At 36.0% G+C, this 20,225-nt stretch overlaps 1 protein-coding gene across 1 annotated transcript in view; it reads right to left on the minus strand.

Annotated features, from left to right (window-relative positions):
- LOC127849636 (collagen alpha-1(I) chain-like) overlaps positions 1–20,225 on the minus strand; it is a 40,754-nt gene that overhangs the window by 1,334 nt on the left and 19,195 nt on the right. The window contains exons 2-8 of the mRNA XM_052382383.1: positions 17,343–17,749; positions 16,630–16,724; positions 14,300–14,362; positions 13,279–13,839; positions 4,679–4,713; positions 3,184–3,322; positions 740–952 (exon numbers count right to left, since the gene is read on the minus strand). Coding sequence (XP_052238343.1) covers positions 740–952; positions 3,184–3,322; positions 4,679–4,713; positions 13,279–13,839; positions 14,300–14,362; positions 16,630–16,724; positions 17,343–17,431 — 1,195 coding nt within the window. The 5' untranslated portion in view covers positions 17,432–17,749. The remainder of the gene's footprint in view (positions 1–739; positions 953–3,183; positions 3,323–4,678; positions 4,714–13,278; positions 13,840–14,299; positions 14,363–16,629; positions 16,725–17,342; positions 17,750–20,225) is intronic.

Here is a 20,225-nt window from a genome sequence, read left to right on the forward strand (position 1 = left end):
TATCACGGAGCAAGGCTTAATTATTTTACAAGCTAAACCATTAACATGTTTTACCTTCGGCCTTGAATGTTACCGTGAAATGTGACCAATTTGCGAGACACCTTCACATGGCTAGCATTATTGGAAAGTGGTTGTAAAATTGTGTCATGAATGATGAAGTTACAACCCGGACAATCAATTTTATAACCAACTGGACCTTGACCTTTAAGGTCTGGAAGACGGCTTAACACGCGACGCGTCGTCTTATTGTGGGGGGACATGTTTGTAAAGTTATTTTGAAATGGCACGACGAATGGCATATTTACAGTCCGGACAAGCTATTGGCGGGCTAATGTCATGCCACGAAACATGTTGACGAAATATGTTGATTATCTGTTTATTTAGATTAAATGTTCTTTAAAATGATGTGTGCTTTGTGTGAACTTCAACGCATGCTGTTTTTATATGTCTGTTAACGACGATGAGCTTCACATGCTTAAGACAAAAATAAACTTTTCTGTTATGTTTTGTTCATGTTTATCCACATAGGCATCGCGCTTTGTTGACGCGAAATCTTATTAAGATGTAAAAATTAAAAAAGCGCGTTTATGTCATGAAAAATTACTTGTGAAATATAATGTTTTGTAAATGTTCAATGTGTCTCGTTTAAAATCTACAAAAGACCATTCACAAACTTGACGTCACTAAAACATGTTAAGTCGCATAACGGCATGTATGTGTGAAGGTTCCAGAGCCTTACCTTTAGGTCCAGGGGGCCCAACTGGGATCTCGTTCGTGCGCACCACCATCTTGGCTCCCATCAGTACAGGGGCCGGCGCCATCTTGCCCCCCATCAGTACAGGGGCAGGCGCCATCTTGCCACCCATCAGTACAGGGGCCGGCGCCATCTTCATACCCATAGGGGCCATCATGGGTGCCATCATCGGCTGCTTGAACGCGTGACGTTTCTCCCCTGTACATATCGGTTAGATAATTACATATGAGGCATAATCAAACGCCAACAATATTCTAGCTTAACTACAATTAGTGCTTAATATTTGTTATATTATTTGACATCAAAATATAAATACATAATATAATTTAATTTCTATTATTTCTTTAAACGACTGGCAAAACGAATATAACCGAAAAACAAAGACATCAGAAACAAAACTGGTGAAGTGTACGGACAGTTGTTCCTGTCGTCGAAAGGGTTTCTGATTAAACCTAGTCATGTAAACAAATCATGTAAACACATATACCGTTGTATACACATATATATATATGTGCCGTGCTCTGTGAAAAAGGGATTTAATGCATGTGCGTAAAGTGTCGTCAAAGTTTAGCATGTGGAGTCCGAACAGGCTAATCAGGGACGACACTTTCCGCTGTTATGATATTTTTCGTTTTAAGAAAGTCTCTTCTTAGAAAAAATCAAGTTTTTGCGGAAAGTGTCGTCCCTGATTAGCCTGTGTGGACTCGACAAGCTAATCTTGGACGACACTTTACGCACATGCATTAAACCCCTTTTTCACAGAGCACGGCCCATATACATACTTAGTCATCTAAAATATAGATCGAATAGTTGTGCGGCAACGTTACATCATTATTTTTGCCTCATGCAAATATATTTAGTTTATAAATGAACATGGTTGTTTATCTGTCTATAGAGAAGACAGAAAATGCAAAATCTGTTATTCACATTTAATTAAAAACGAATATCATTTTATACTAACGTGTCCCCTATACTCTCACCTAAGAAGAAAATACTTAAAACCATACTATTGCAGATGGCAATCGATAACAAAATTTAAAATCCTTATGTCCACAAACAATAAAAGTGAAGTGATTAACATAGCAAAATATATTTATCTAGCAAACAATTTAAGAGAAGAACTTGTAAGTGATTAATCGATCAATGAATTCACTCATGACGCACTATTTATATTTTTCATATACATACTATAATATATATATTGTTTATTATTAAATAAAATCCTTTGTATATGCATACTTATGTCTGTCTAAAGTATGCATGTTATGATTCATATGTACGTGTTTTTGTCTGTCATACAGGTATGTATGTATAAAAGTATGCATGTTATGATTCATATGTACGTGTTTTTGTCTGTCATACAGGTATGTATGTATATATATATATATATATATATATATATATATATATATATATATATATATATATATATATATATATATATATATATATATATATATATATATATATATATATATATATATAATATATATATATTAAAAAGAGCATGCACATTATTTATTTCACGCATGTATTATTCAATGAAAACTATATCGCACTATCTCTTACTTTGTTGAAATTGTTGATTAAACCTTTAAGATTTTTTTCAATATGTCAGAATCATATCCACATTACAGGTTTTACATTCAATCAATTAATAATTAAACACTGACATTTTCAGATTTCAGACAAATAATCAATTTCAATACGATGAATAGTTTTCTTCCTCCTCTATCAGATACTAAATACAATCATCTGAACCAGAAGTATATTTGTATTCACTATTGTAGGCTAGAAGCTTTATTGTAAGCTTTATTGCTGAAATAAATGTTGTTGTTGTTGTTGTTGTTGTTGTTGTTGTTGTTTATCTGTCTATATATTAAGAAAAGTGTTAAAAAAAGGATTGCATGTCAACATTGCGGAAGCCCGTGTCGTTTAACAAACAGGCATCCCAACGACAAAAAGTAGTTACTCATTGTTAATGAACAATACTGCGAAAACGTATTCGATTCTTTCACGATTCTTTATTAACTATTTTGCCAATGAGACGAGAATCTTATTTTACTATGTTTCGCTAAGGTTCGAGACATAGTTTTGTATTGTTAATACATAGTTTTACCATAGCTTTGTATCGTTGTTTATTTTAAGAATTTCAGCTTTAATTTTGTTTTTAGATATGCGTTCGAATAATGGCAAAAATATAATTAACAATAAATAGTATACTCATTTCACTTTTTTCCCACTCAGAAACAAAGTGAAGATAGCTATATGCAAACAGCATAAAACCAGAACAGCCTTCGAGTTGTTATGCTGTTAGATGCTCAACAGTATCTGAGGGTTACAAATCGAACCCTTCAAACTTGAATTGATTAAGACAGTTAATTAATTAATTTTGATTTTTAAAGGAAATGTTATAAAACCGGACTTACTAATTTCGGTGCGCTCTTTCTGCATCTCGGCAAAGATTTCCTCGAGACGCGCCACGCGCTGCACGCTCTGCACGAGGAAAGCATGATCCTCCTGCACGAGCGTCTGGAGATCCCGGATCTGCTCGCGTAAAACAGTGATCTGAAACGGGGATCAAAAATTTAAGTTATAGATTAGGGCCAAGTATGGGCAAATGGAAATATTTTAGATTTTTGTTTCGATTTATTTTTGTTTTATCAGTCAATTAGGAACAGACAACTATAATAGTTGCGACACTAATTTCGATTCTAACCCCAACTTCGCGTGGAAGTGAAATGAGGACAGACGACACGCTCTGGGAAAACTGGGCTTAATGCATGTCCGTAAAGTGTCGTATCAGATCAGCCTGTTCAGTTCGCTCATGCTTATCATGGACGACACTTTCCGCTTTTCTGATATTTTTCGTTTAAATGAAGTTTCTTCTTAGCGATTATTCAATTTATGCTGTAAGTATTTTCACTGCCTAGCCTGTGCAGACTACACAGGTTAATCTCGAACACCCTATTACTCACATGCATTGTGTCTCGTTCCCAGAACGCGGTTCATATTTTTGTGCTGTGTCCAGGTTCTTGACTTCTTTATTCGTTTATGATTAGTAAGGCGATATTTAGTGTGCTCTTAAAGATGACGATAAGAGATTTCTATATACAAATAAAAATATTCTAGGTCATTGGTAATTTTTCTTCTAAAATGTAGTTTTAAACTTCAATTTTTAATTAATATAGTTAGCATGATAATTTAATACAGCTGTCACGTTCATATTTAAAACAAATTAAAACAAATTCGCGGTATCAAACATCTTTATCAACTAATATTGTAACACTATTATTTTTAATTATTTCGTGAATAAAATCATATTTGAAAAGTGGGCATATGCGTTAGTTTAGTACACTTACAAGGTTAAGGAAATGCCCTTGATAAAGCACTTCCAATGTTTATTTAGATATTTCACCCATCCGAACGCTTTACATAAGCATTGTCAAGCGTAAATGGATCGTTCGCCATTCGAAATTTAATATAGGATATAGCAAACTCTAGGCACATTCATTATGAAACATTTTTTATCCAAATATATAGACTACCGGTAGTCTTAAGCTTTTTATTGCTGTGGTGTGGTACCATGTTAACCATATAACACCATGAAAATGAGACAAATATAATCGAAACAAGCAACAACCGAAAAATTTAAACAAAAAGAAGCACATGATTAAAACAAAAACAATGTTTACATGTATAATATAATATATTTGATGATATAAACGGGACGTTGTTTTGCAAATACAAACACGCCAGTGTGATGTCCGATTAGCGATACAATGCACAGAATCGAATTGCATCGCAGTAAGGAACATTCTTCCCAAACATATATTAATACATATCATTGAAAAAACCATCACCATACGTTTTTTACAAAAATAAATCATTAATAATACTGCTAATTCTGACCTGATCCTGTACCTTTCCAAGGGCCAAAGCAACCAGCGGTAAAAACACTATCAGTCGAGCCGCCATTATTTAAGGACACCTCGGGCAAAACAATAGTTAGCTCCTTATCAAAGCCCGAAGTGAAATGTCTTTAATCCGACTCTGCAAATGAGAAATAGCCGCTGAAGTCTGGAAGTTTGCCCAATTAGGCGGGGCTTATTAAAATTGGGCAAGCTTTGCCAGACCCGATTCCATCCGCCCATTCTTCGAACCAGCTTCTTTTTAATTATCCAGACATGATTCTCAGATCATGTTACCTTACAACGTCGCGATGGTTCAGTAAATCTGAGATCATGAGATTATTGTTCTGGCAATTGATAGCATTGATGTTGTAGTAATGAGGTTTTCGAAAACTTTTTGCTTAAACATCGTATCGGTATTTTAATTTTGAACAACAATGTAAACAAAGCATAGCTCGCGATCACGCTTGGCATGCGAACACAACGTTTAGCAGAAATTTGCGTGGCAACAGAAGTCAGGCAGTCTATTTGTGGTAGATTTTAAGTTTACAGACTTGCATGAAAACTTCAGGAGAAATGAATCGACAACAACAAGAATGACATAATTAAAAGCAACGAAATTACCTAAAGTGGTAAAACGTTCAAGACAGTCAAACAGACCAGCAATAAAGGCAATATAAACCTTTTAAGTATTTGAGTCGGATATTGCTATACGTCACGTTATTTGCAATATAAAAGTAAAATCTTGGTGCCGAAAATTTGCGATTTAAAAATTGGATTTTTTTATTTTAAAATGCCATTAAGCATGGACTAAAATGAAAAGTGGTGTTTGTTGAAATTACGTTTAAGATTTAAAGCTGTCGATATCAGCTTTTCCAGTTATACAACTTTAAAAAATAGGGAGGGACGCGGGGACGAAATTATTACATGGCACAATGCAAATTGTAATTTTAATGACTAAAGTTAATACAATTTCAATTTTATGCATCGGAAATTGTTATAAATAGGTCAATATAACAGTCACTGTTCATTGTAGTGCTTTAACTTTTGTTAAATGTATGCATTCTGTTGGATCAGTTCAAAGTCTTCTGTTGTTTGTTTTCTTTTTTTTTTTAATCCAACACTAAAACGCGTTTTTAAAGCTGCCATTTATATAAACAAAAATTACACTATAGTGCAAAATTTTCGATGTTGATGTATCCTTTTTTATTTGTGTTCTATATCATTCTACAAGCAAAAAAGATCATGAAAAGTCATATCATATACTTTCTTACTGTGAACCAACTACAACTTCGTTAATGTTAGACTATTGCATTTAGGATACAACAACATTTTGATAAAAGCAAAGGCTTGAAAAAGTATGAAAGCTCTGGCAGCATGTTTCCTTGAGATTGTTCAACGATATTGCCCAGATCAAATTTCCTTTTTCCAATCGGGATTCTAAATTGACTGTAACATTGGCTTATCTCTCTAATTATGCGACCACTTAGGACATAAATTTATAACAATGACGGATTTTTTCAACTAGACGATTCCACGTTGTTTTTGCGATGTATATTTATTTTAACTTACTTTTATATGTTAAGATGCATGTATACACAAAACTTTTTATCTTCATTCCTTTTACACGAAGTTTCATGTGCCATAAAATATAAAATAAAACATACCTGTACAAACTATTGTCGTTCTGTTGAGGAAACTATGCATCTAAGATGCATAATAATTGCACGGCGTATATTCTGTATTCACGCAGATTTAAAAGTAACAAAATAAAGTAACAATCTTTACCGTCGCTACTGACGTCATCAAACCCTTTTATCAAACCAGTTTCACTTCCACACTAATTGTACAGCTACATAGACACATAGTTCACATACTCTTACTGTAAAACACAATGTAAACTGTATCTAAATATGTGATACCTATTTTGATTACTATGATAATTAATGATATAATAACTTCGAAAGTCTAAAAAAAAATGATATGAGACCATATTGTTATATCAATAAGGTGCTTTAAAAAGTACATGCTTTTCAACTGAACAATCAACAATCAATCCAGTTCTTTAATTGTATAAATATTTTACATTGATTTAGTTTAAAACTTTTTTTTTATAAACCGGAGCTGCATTTAGACATGTATACGTTTATTTATGAGAAAAATCGGATACGATATTAATGGTCGGTCACGTGTATGTCCTTGACGATGTCAAACTAAGGATAGCTCGATGACAAGGCGGACACAGTGTCAATGGTCGTTCACTGTCATGTCATAAAGTTTGTGTCAAACTAAGGATATTTCGATGACAAGTCGGACACAGTGTCCATGGTCGTTCACTGTCGTCATATAGTATGTGTCAAACTTAGGATATCTCGATGACAAGGCGGACACAGTGCCCATGGTCGTTCCCTGTCATGTCATGTAGTATGTGTCAAACTAAGGATAGCTCAATGACAAGGGGGACACAGTGTCCATGGTCGTTCACTGTCATGTCATATAATATGTTCCAAACTTAGAATATCTCGATGACAAGTCGGACACAGTGTCCATGGTCGTTCCCTGTCATGTCATATAGTATGTGTCAAACTCAGGATATTTCGATGACAAGTCGGACACAGTGTCCATGGTCGTTCACTGTCATGTCTTGTAGTATGTGTCAAACTTAGGATAGCTCGATGACAAGGCGGACACAGTTTCCATGGTCGTTCAATGTCATGTCGTAAAGTATGTGTCAAACTCAGGATATCTCGATGACAAGTCGGACACAGAGTCCATGGTCGTTCACTGTCATGTCATGTAGTATGTGTCAAACTCAGGATATCTCGATGACAAGGCGGACACAGTTTCCATGGTCGTTCAATGTCATGTCATATAGTATGTGTCAAACTTAGGATAGCTTGATGACAAGGCGGACACAGTTTCCATGTTCGTTCACTGTCATGTCATATAGTATGTGTCAAACTTAGGATAGCTCGATGACAAGGCGGACACAGTGTCCATGGTCGTTCACTGTCATGTCATATAATATGTGTCAAACCTAGGACGTCTCGATGACAAGTCGGACACAGTGTCCATGGTCGTTCACTGTCATGTCATATAGTATGTGTCAAACTCAGGACGTCTCGATGACAAGTCGGACACAGTGTCCATGGTCGTTCCCTGTCATGTCATATAGTATGTGTCAAACTCAGGACGTCTCGATGACAAGGCGGACACAGTGTCCATGGTCGTTCACTGTCATGTCATATAGTATGTGTCAAACTCAGGACGTCTCGATGACAAAGCGGACACAGTGTCCATGGTCGTTCACTGTCATGTCATATAGTATGTGTCAAACTCAGGACGTCTCGATGACAAGTCGGACACTTTGTCCATGGTCGTTCCCTGTCATGTCATATAATTTGTGTCAAACTCAGGACGTCTCGATGACAAGGCGGACACAGTGTACATGGTCGTTCACTGTCATGTCATATAGTATGTGTCAAACTCAGGACGTCTCGATGACAAAGCGGACACAGTGTCCATGCGGACACGCCGACGACAAGATTCACTACCATGCGGCACTGACTAATTATAAAATACTTGGCAATAAAGGTCAATCAAACTATACGTATAAGTATTGAAATAAGAAATTTTTGTTTCTCTTCAGTCTTGTTTTATAGTTGTTAATCGGTCAATATGCACCGTTATGGAGTGCCTGTCCCGGTCGTATTAAAGATTCTACGACAAATTAAAGTTACGACTTATATCTTGCATTTAAATTTTTAAAATATAGTTATAACTCAATGCTACCTCAATAAAGGATATTCTGAAGATTGAAATCAACGAACAATATCACGGAAATTGAATCACATTAGGTGTAGGGCCTAGTTAGAATACATCCTCAAAAACAGGGGCTAACTTAGTGTACCTCTTTAAAATGAGCCGTGCTCTGTAATAAGGGGGTGTTATACATGTACGGAAAGTGTCGTCCCAGATTAGCATGTGCAATCCGCACAGGCTAATCAGGGACGAAACTTTCCGCCTAAACTTAATTTTTGCTAAGAAGGGACTTTCTTTGAACGAATAATATCGTAAAAGAGGAAAGTGTCGTTCCTGAATAGCCTGTGCAGACTGCACGGGCTAATCTGGGAGGACACTTTAAGCACATGCATTAAACCCCGTTTTCATAGAGCACGGCCCAAATGTAAACCTAACTTTAATTTGTTGTGCGATGTTTAATAAGATGCTCCCATGATGCGTGGGAATGTAATCTCGAGGTCTTTGATTTGAGTTGTTTTATAGCCACGCATCATTAGAGATAAGCTATTTGTTTCTGTAGGTGGTTTTGTGGTATTTGTATTTATAAATTGACTTACGTATTATAGCGACGACGCTATCATCGTATGAATAAAACGGAGCAAATACACTTGCTGCTGATTATACCCCAGCACAACGAGGCCGTAAGGCGTAGGAAAATGAAATGTTTCATGTTTCTAAATTGATTCTTTTTATAGTTTCCGGAATTGATTGCAGGGTTTCGTGGCGTTATAAAGATGTATAGAGGCGTTTTTTTTTGTCACTCGAGGTTTTATTGGCAGCAAAGAAAGGTCGTTTGCCCGCCCATCCTCCCCCCCCCCCTTACTTGGCTAAATTTGCTATATGATATGTATGATATATGTATGGCATATGTGCATATTTTGTTTTGGTTTTATTAATTTTTATTTTCAGAATTTACGTTTTTGACGGTTTTAAGATAAGTTTTTATACACTATTGTTGTTGAACTAGTAAATGGAGTGTGTTTCATATGTTCATATTAGATGCAGCCAACGGTATTATTTTTATTGATATTTCAGTATTACTTACTTGTTGACTCCTTTGCTGTAACATTAGTTAGTATATTTTTAGTTACCAAGATGGCCTTTACATTTTGGGTGCCCGCTTACTTCAAGCAGTCAATCATCAGTGTTCTGTTCCATAAGCAAACACGCCCTGGGTCATTGCAGTTGGATGAAGTCCGCTTAATCAAGATTCTATTGAATTTGTATTTTGCTGCCAATAACATGCCTTATACCTATCTGTTGTGTTGTTGTTCGTTTTTGTTTTTTGAAGCAATTTAGATTAGGGAATAATTGATTTACTCACAATGAAATAGTGAGTAAGATATGATAGTTTCAGGATGTCCGTCTGGCCTTCCAAATGTCCAGACGTCGGATTTCTTGTCCGAATCATAGCTAGAAAAATATTAAAGGCTTAAACTCGAAACTCTTAAGGTAGATAGATCTCAAACAACTTGAAATTTCATATCTAGCAACGTGTTATTAAGTGGGTGTTGTGTTGTGCACAAGAATCTTAACTGTTGTTTTTCTTTTTAAGACTGATAGCATTTTGATAGCAAGTTGCGTTCTTTAATGTTGTCTGGAGCGTATCTAAGTAACAAATTATAATCTTTAAACTTAATAGGCTGCTAGATATAAGATGAGAATGTGCAGTGCACAAGATATATGATTCTTCAAGATTTTAGAGTGTTCTTTTTACAAATTACATTTTGTGTGGAGCATATTTGAAACCGTTCAATGGCACGATCTGGACACTTCCTGCGTAGTAAGATCTCATTAATGGGATGCGAGGTGCGCACGAACCATAACATTTACGTCCGTATTTTGAGTTATTGCCCCTTGCTATGTTATTACTTATTAAAAGTTAATAGGGCATATATTGCAAAAGGTATCAATTTGACATAGCTTGATATACCTCCACGATGGTAAGTACACATGAGCGATAACCTCTGCTTTCCTTATTCCACAGTCATTTCCGTTGTGAATGTTCATGCTATTTTTCTATGGCTTATTTCGACTTTAGTATGAGATAAAAAGGCGTAACTTTATAACTTTACAATGAATCCGATGTCGGGCGATCGCCGGGCGTTGATCCTCCGACTTTTTTCGATCGCAACTCGATTCCTTCCCTGGCTCGACGTCGGGTTAAATTTTAAATAATATGTACTAAAAAATTAATCCGGACGCCGCCCGATGCTACAAAATGACCCGGTGTCCGTGCGATCATCGACCGGGCGCTAGCCCGATGAGCGGAAAAATACGTCGTCCGCTGATCGGACGTAGATCGGTCTCTATTTGTGACTGATGTATTAAACTGTGTCACTCCTCGGACGGCGGACGGCTCCGACGTGTCCAGTCTTCGTAGTTCCTGAAGATCGAACACATCGGCCGGCGACCGGATTGTTTTTGGACTGAAGCATAAGCGACATGCGGCGAGTATTTCAGGCATGACCGTGGCAGTTGAAGCTGTTTAAGATTAACAATTACAATTATAAAAATTATATAAACACTAGTATAAAAATTTAAAAAATTACATGACGAAAAACGAGACACACTTGTAAAACTTAACCGTCTCTCAGTCAATGTCAGTGTGTATTTTGATAAGAATTCGTTTTTACATCGAAGTATTTGGGTGCGAATTATTATACATGTTCATCTTTCTGTATTCACTATTCTGATTTATGAAAGGCTATTTTGAGAAGCAGCATTCTCTGAAACATTGACACAATTATCGCTTCTTCGAATATGTTGATTCTAACCATCCCACGATTCTCGTAACCGGGTATATTATATGTGCATCATATGAACAGTAATGAAATTACACCGCATATGTTGTCATGGGTACAAATAACAAAACGAAATCAGATTTGGCGCCATAATATGAAATACACGTGTACAATCGCTTTTATTTATTTTTGCTCAAAAGTGGATAATTGATGTTTCATGATTATTTATAGGCATGTGAGTGAAGGCAAATCGGGTACAAAAAAAGTTAAATTTAATCATTAAAACCGTTTTTTATAGCGGGTTGTAAACGAATAAGGCAAGCTGTCAGCGAAAAATAAAGAAGCCTCGCTTTGGGAAAACGGTGCTTCATGTTTGTGTGCAAAGTGTCGTCCCAGATAAGCCTATGCAGTCCGTACAGGCTAATCAGGGACGCCGAATTTTCCGCCTACACAGGCTTTTCAGTAAGAAGATAGTCTTTTAAACAAATAATCTATAAAAGCGGAAAGTGTCGTATTTGATAAGCTTGTGCGGACTGCACAGGCTAATCTGGGACGACATTTTTCGAACATGCATTAAGCCCCGTTTTTCCAGAGCGCGGCTCTCGTGTATCTTTCTTTATCTTTACAATCTTCTCGTTTTAATTATTCATTATTAACGCAGAAAAAGTCAGCAGACGACACTACGGGTATAAGCAGATGACTATCATGTCCTAACAATAAATGCACATGTGATGTAATGTTTCATGGAAAATCTCACCATGTACCAAATTATCTTGTATGTAGTTAATACATTCTTTAATAAAATGCTTAACGTGATGTTTTAAAAGTATTCCTGTTGTAAACACAAAATGTTTTACCATGCCAAATGTGATTTTATAAAGTATTTTCGTCACATCTTTAACGCACATATATATCAAAATATACATATCGCATATACACTGTCACGTGATGTATTTTGAGTACCCTTTGATACGAATAGATGTATTTTGGGATGGTTATACAAAGAAAAAAAAGCATCATCTTTTAAGCTAAATATGTTTCAATCTCTGGTATGCGAAACCAATTTTAATTTGGTAAACCTTAAGGGATTGTGTAACGTAGGTAGTCTATTTCTGATTAAATATTGTCAAGTGTTGACGCAGGCTATACCAAGAACATAGAAACAAACTTGTATCCGGAATGCTTCTTGCGAATCTTTTCTTCATCAGCTTTATTAGTGTTTACTTTATTTTCCCTCATTTTGTTTTCTCACAGTGAAAACAGTAAATCATCATCATGGTCCGCTATCAGAATACTTTACACTTAAAATTCATAGTTGAGTCGCATCATGCGAAAATGGGTCTTATTACATAAGTCGCCAGGAGATACACAATAAACTTTAATGTCACGTTAGTCTTTGTGATGTTATTAGCTGATATGTCGAATGCTTAGGTTTCTCTGAAGTTACACTGGCAAAATATGACATCAGGCCCATTTTCGCAAGGCATGACTCAAATTTTAATATTCATTAATATAGCACAGTAAATAACGCTACATTTCGTTGTCCTGCAAATCGTACACACATCTCACATCATTTAAAGACACAAAAAGCCATTCAGTTTTATTGAATTTTTTTTTTCCTGCATTCAGCACCCGCCTAGATATCACAAGACTTTTAAGACATAGGCATACAACTAATAAAACATAATAAAACATAATCATAGAAAACAAAATAATAAGAAGAATAACTCAAAGATAATGAGGTTAAATAAAACTGAAATTTAACTTAACGTATAAATCAATAAAGCGAAATAATTGGAAAAAAATACTGTAATTTAAATGAATAATAATATTGCGACAAAGTTCGGATGTAACGAAACAAAACTTTACAGCCGTGTATGTTGCACAACTCAAGTAAAAATAAGATAAAATAAAATAAATTACAAACTTTATTAACATAAAAGTAACGTAAAATAAACGTGAAAGATTTGATTATGATAAATTAAAACATGGCGACGACATGTAACCAACCCGAGCGGGCCGGAAAAGTTGGAATTAATTTTAGGTGCTATTTAATCTCTCCTTTAACCCTTCTTAGCAGTAGGAGCGGCAACAGCAGCGGCAACATATGGGTATCCGGGAGCACCCTGGGCACCTGGGCGACCCGGGAATCCACGCTCTCCCTTCTCGCCTGGAGCACCTGGGGCGCCATATTTACCCATGGGGCCTGGGTGTCCCTGAGCGCCACGCTGACCTGGCACGCCTGGTGCTCCCTGGGGACCGGTCTCTCCTGGCGCTCCCTGCTCGCCCTGGGGTCCAGTGGGTCCAGGCTCGCCCTGCTCTCCCTTGACGCCTGGCAGCCCTGGGGGTCCAAACGGTCCCTGGTCGCCCTTTGGTCCCTGAGGCCCATCGAGACCGGGCACGCCGGGTGGTCCCTGGGGTCCATCGTCGCCCTTATCACCTGGAAGTCCGGGAGCGCCAAATTCACCGCGTTCTCCTTGTGGTCCCACTGGTCCTGGGGGTCCCTGCTCGCCTTGGAGACCCTGGGGTCCGACGGGTCCACGAGGTCCGAGATCACCTTTGTCGCCTGGCTCGCCCTGAACGCCTGGGGGTCCAGGTGGTCCGTCACGGCCTGGTTGTCCGGGCTCACCTAAAGTGCAAACCAGTCGGAGTGTCATAATTGAACATTATTCTTGTGTGATATGTGAACCTTATAAACACAATTCGCCTTATATGACTCAAGAGCACGCTAATTTAGCATGATCTGTAAGTGTCAGTTCCGACTGTAAATACGAAATTGTTTTAATGAAAGTCGATGCTTACTGGAGAACATTCTAACATGATTAGGAGAAAAATATACAGATTGATCTTATTGCGGACAGTCCATGATGATTATGCTGATGGCGATACTGAATATAATAACGGAAATAATATGATAATGATGGCGATGAGCTGAAGGATGTGTTGGTGATGATATTGCAGTTACGGCTGCAGCTGCCACATATAATACTGATGATGGAGATTTAGGTGTAGACAAACTGATGATGAAAGATTCTGATAAAGATTATGTAAGAATGAAGATGAGATATCTAAGAAGGAGGCTTGCTCACCTGGTTCACCGGCGGGTCCCGGGGGTCCGGCTAGGTAGTAGCTTCTCTTCTTGCGCACAACACCTGCAAATAGGGGCAGATTGAAAATAATGTTCGAAAAAAAACAACAGTAAAATGGTAACAGGTGGGGTTTTTGTGTTGGTAGAAGGTATTTAGATCTATTACATGGCGGTAAAAAAAAGTTTAAAAGCACCAATTTGAAACTGAATTTTTCACTTTACTTACGGAATGGAAATCGTATTTCTTTGTTGTTATAACTCTTATTATATGCCTGTTTAATGCTTTTAACAAAATACAGATTGTATCAATCGTTGAAATAAAAAATCCCGTATTACGCTACTCGCTGTTTCCAATTCCGTATTACCATACTAGCCGGACTACTTCGACCCATTTAATGACGTCACATTACACGCATCGAAAATAGAAATATTTTATATTACGAAATATATTACGTAATACATCGTGTGACGTCATTTCTGTGACAAAACACAATAGTTTTATCTAAACTCTGTAAGGACATGTCGGACGTGGTGTTTTGTAACAGTAAACTATGTGTTAAAAACGTATTTTGGAGTGTGTGTTTATCATGCATAAATGTATATTTCGAAAGGAATACAATAAAATAGTCTGGTTTAAATTAAGTTTCGATAAAGACCTGGAAGATAGAAGTGGAAGTGCATATCGTTTAAACAATTTTGTTATTTATAAATATCGGATTAACTGTCAACTTAATTGTTATAAAAATTGTATTAACGATGGCATAAAGGTAAGCGTGTCGGGAACCTGTGTTTTCCCGGTTCGAATGTTTACACGTTAATTTACATAAACTGTATTCATACGCGTCTTAAATAAACTATGGCGTACCGTTTAAGTCATTGTTTTGTCAGTTTTGTTAAAGTAAAAAATACATTTGTTAACTGTTTTCGTTAGTTGTTGTATATAATAACAGGAATATTACGCTAGTCAATTGTTCCAAGAGTTTGTATCACTCGCGTGGCTTGTGCTATTTCGCATCACATTCGAGGCTCCGCCTCTCGTGTGATACGTCATCACACAAGCCACTCGAGTGATACAAACTCTTGGAACAATTGACTAGCGTAATATTCCGTATTTATTTGAGTTGTTAAGGAATGTGTATATACCCACATATTAGGAACAATAAATGTAAGCTATACCATGTTTATTACAGTATGTCTAAAATGTATCAGCGTTTTAAGTTTTTGTGCGTTATGGCATTGGACTTTGGAATGGAGAAAAACATCCCAAATTGAAATATAAATTCAATCTAGGCAAGCAGAAACCAGTACAAAAACAATCAAATAACGTCAAAGAGCTAAAACAAATGTGCACAGACGAAATCATGCAACATTGACAGCAGTGGTAACGTGTCTGTTCTACAAGGTGTAGGTTGTTTTACGGTGTCAGTTTGTTTCATTGAAAGTTTACAAACCCTCAAACAGACACGAGATTTGATTAAAGTAATGAATGCTGAGTCATGTATATCTGAACTTGCAATAACATACGTCTGGCAGACACAATTTACAGACTTGTATCAGATAAGTCACCGAGGAACTGTTCGGGTCAATTAAATATTAAATCTGGCTTAGATTACAGACATTGTAAGCAGTTTTTGTCGAACTTACATACAAATTGCGGACTCTGTAATTAAAATCCTCTTTGCGAGAAAGTGAGAATTGGTAAATAAGACATTGGGGTATTACAGGTTATGACACACTGCAAAAAAATCATCAAAATATAATGCCTTATTGTTATCAAATCCATTCAAATGTTATATCAAAACGTATATTTAACATAACAACACATGAAGATTTGATGAATGCAATGTGGAATACATCATGAAAAAAACTTAAATGAAATAAATAACAAACGTTCACCAGTGAAAACCCATTCGTGTACATAATACATATGCATAAGACATGTTCGTTCAAATACTTTAATCTGATCTTGTTTTTAATTCGTAACAATGTGCTCTTTCAAAATGCGCGAAATACTGTTTTATGGAAACTAAAACGGGTTTTTGTACATGTGCATTGCCTATTATATATTAGCAATGATTATATTTTAAACCTACTGTATCTATTAAGAATCAATCAACGACGCGTAATTTTGGAAATATGACAATAAAAAACAACACTAGTTATAAAATAGTCTGCACACGAATTAATGAAATAAAATACTTTTTCATAATTCAAAATATCATGAAAAAGATATTGTTTTTCTGTTTACGTTAGTATTGAACAAACATAAATAAAGGTCATGAGTGCATCATATCCCGTCAAGATTAATTGCAAAGTAGCCTATCCACTCACCCTCCTCAGTATCGTCCAGTTCTCGCTCCAGGTGCTCGAGTTTCGCGAGAATCTCGGCTCTCAATTTCTGGTTGTCCTCTACCTGAGATTGCAGCCTAAAATAATGAAACAATATGCATGTTGATAACCATTCAATATATTGCTCGCTGACATATACTCATTATTTGGCTAACTACGTTTTATGGAATGTATTAATGGACTAAATTTAATAATCCACGTCACATTTTATCAGATACATGTATTGCGTTCTTTGTTGTCATGTCGAATGGGCGAAGTTTAGATTTTATTTGTCAGGCATTCGTAATTACCCCAAACAAACATTTTAAGTGTGCTTCCTTATTGTGTCCTAACGTCAATAAATGCCTAACTATGGTGCCGCTGTCTTAAAACAGCAATTTGCATGCTTCAATACATTCAATATACCTATACTTACATCAACATCAATAATAATATTAACATATATGTTGGAAAAAAAAGTGAATAACAATGTGAACATGCTATTTCTTGAGTGCGTCTTATTGTAATGTATCAAGCACAATTAAGAACAAAACTAATACTCTTCATTATCATTTAGAAAAGCATCACTCACATGTTCAATGGCAAAAGAATTAAAAAACAACATAATATGACAACAACAATCATAACGCGACACTTACCAAAACAAAAATCTGCGAGTAAAACAACACAAAATGCCAAGAAATGTCTATGCCTACCTCTGTAATGTTTCCTCACAACTCGGTGTTGCCATGGCGGCGGCATAGCCGACCAGCGCTAGCAGGAGTACACACTTCCCTGTCACCATTGCGGCACTGCCCGTGTGTAGCGTGCACAAAAAGAGACTGATGCCCGTGGCTGCTTGCGGAGGCTTTTAAATACGCCAGAAATCCCGAGCGTCGCGCTCAATTAGACCTCGAACTCTTCCAGCCATTCAGCAGTCGGTACATCAGCCACCCATTTTAGGGTGGGGTTTGTGATGATGTAGGTATGAAGGGGGGGTCTAGACTTGGAAAGAAAGCTAAAGAAGAGGAAAGTGGGCTAATCATCATGCGTGCGTATGCTGATTCAGGGCTGTTTGGGTCAGCAGTTTGTTGGCAATGTTGATGTAGCGAGTGCTTTCCAACTGAAACACAAAATGTCGTGTCTGAATTCGCTGAGCTGTGTTTTTAAATTAGACAACAGTAGAACTTCTTCCAGTTTGGGTAGGATCATTCGAGTTATGATTCTTGTCTTAAATTGACATGTAAATGATTTAATTTGCTATAATCACTAAGACCATTTGTAAGAAATAGTGCATCATAATAATAAATAGATTTACAATCTACATGCAGAGTTGAATCAGAGTAGATGTGCTTGGTAAACAAAGCTAATAATATAACATAAAAAAACAATATGTAGCAATGGCTAGAACATGAGACAATAAATGTGTAATCACTTATTGTAGACGTTTGAAACTAAATTATATGAATTTGCTAATTTAAAAGTTTAGATATCTGATTAATGTAACACGTGCGTGTGTTTTTGTAAATATGTTCGAGGAATGAAGAAAACTCGGTTAACAACCAAATGCCGACGTTACGTACAGGAATATTTTGAATATCAGTCTGTCATATTACTTTTCTAGGGGCGCTGGTTTATTTATGAACGACTGTCTAGCACAATCTGACGCTCAAGGCAAATATCCAGATAATACAGAATAAGTGCGATTAAACGACCGAAATGCCAATGGCCATCGAAACAGAAAAACAATACATTTTAGTGGCAATCGTCCTCGAAAGACACAAATGGGTATTAATCCATTTTAGAGCAATTACAGAAAACGTGTCCGCCAGCTATATAAAAAAAAGTAAACGTACGTTTGCAGCGGAAGTCAAATAGTGATTATGATGTAAGCGATTATTTTCAACAATCAAGGGAATATTTTAAGTACGAATATAAAACTAGTAATCATTATATAAGGACCATTATGTGCGCATGAGTTTGCGCGCACGAGGCATTATTATGTGAGAATCAAACGGTTCATGTACATGCTAAATAGTAAATAAACCAATAGCATATCAGTTAGTTAAAGGGATCTTTTCACGCTTTGGTAAATTGACAAAATTGAAAAAAGTTGTTTCAGATTCGCAAATTTTCGTTTTAGTTATGATATTTGTGAGGAAACAGTAATACTGAACATTTACCATGGTCTAATATAGCCATTATATGCATCTTTTGACGATTTTAAAACCTAAAAATTATAAAGCGTTGCAACGCGAAACGATTGAATAATTTGGAGAGTTCTGTTTTTTTCGTTAAATTTTGTGAAACTACGAAGATTGCTTATATAAGGTATAAAATATGTCAAGTATGTGTACACGGTGGAATAGCTCAGTAGGTTAAAGCGTTTTTACTTCAGGACTCTGGCAGGACTCCAGGGGTCACTGGTTCGAAACCTGCTCCGGGCAATGTTCTTTTCCTTTTTTTAATTTTATTCTTGATTTTTTACTGGAGCTTTTACGATCCAATGTTTACATTTATCAATATAAAGCATTTAATGAATAAGTTAAAAAATGCCAAAATCTGTGAAAAGGCCCCTTTAATATCTGTAACAGAATCATTTCAAACGTATGTACGTTTTTTTTTGTCTATTGTTTTAACAAAATTAATATATATAGAACAACAATAGATGTAGTTGTATATGTGATCCTTACGTGATATTGGTATGGGTTACTTCGTTGAAAATTAACTGACCTTGTTAGCATGCCCGGTTTCGTTACTTGTTGATGGTGAAAACAAAAAAAGTACTGCATTTAGGTGTTGTAAAATAGTATATGTTAATTTTTAATTAAACCTTGATCGTCTTGACATAACGGCACAACGCTGCAAACTTCGCAGTGTGGTATCATTTAACACACGGATATATCACAAAGCACTGAATACCAGTGGTCTGACTTCATATAAGCACTCAAGGCATAATTATATCTTGGACATTATTTATGTTTGTATAGAAAATGGCGTTCCCCTTAAAGACAATCTACATTTTATATCGGTTGACCACGTACAGCTTTTCAGTTTTTAATAGTTTATCACTTCCGTTTGGAAAGAATATATTAAAATACACTTTTTTTTCAAATTTTGTCCTTGTGAAAGGGTCCTTGTGAAACACGTCTTAAACATTTTTGAAGACAAAACTAGCATTAAACAAGGTTCAACATACTGAAAACGTTTTTAAAATTAACTTAATAAAGCTAAATGCAATTATAGGAATCTTTTCAAAACTTTAAATTGACAAATGAACTTGTTAAATGTTGAGTTGTGCAATCCATTCACTTGACCTATTTTTGTATTAACCTTACGGGATTATGTTATTTTGACATAAAATCTTTTTGAAAAAAGTAACATGATTCATGATAAATCTTAATCATTTTGATTGATCACTTGATAGTGTTGGCACCATTGTTCTATGCTTTTATATAAATCAGTTCAGTCAGAAATGTGACGCCGTATGTGCGACAAGTGACAGATTAATATGGGTTATTTAGCCATGCCTACTCATTTTATGTGGTAATAACTATCAAACATATGTAAATTAATGTAACTTTTTTTCCCGACCATTT

Source organism: Dreissena polymorpha, chromosome 11 (genome assembly GCF_020536995.1).
Source record: "Dreissena polymorpha isolate Duluth1 chromosome 11, UMN_Dpol_1.0, whole genome shotgun sequence".
Classification (NCBI taxonomy): Eukaryota; Metazoa; Mollusca; class Bivalvia; order Myida; family Dreissenidae; genus Dreissena; species Dreissena polymorpha.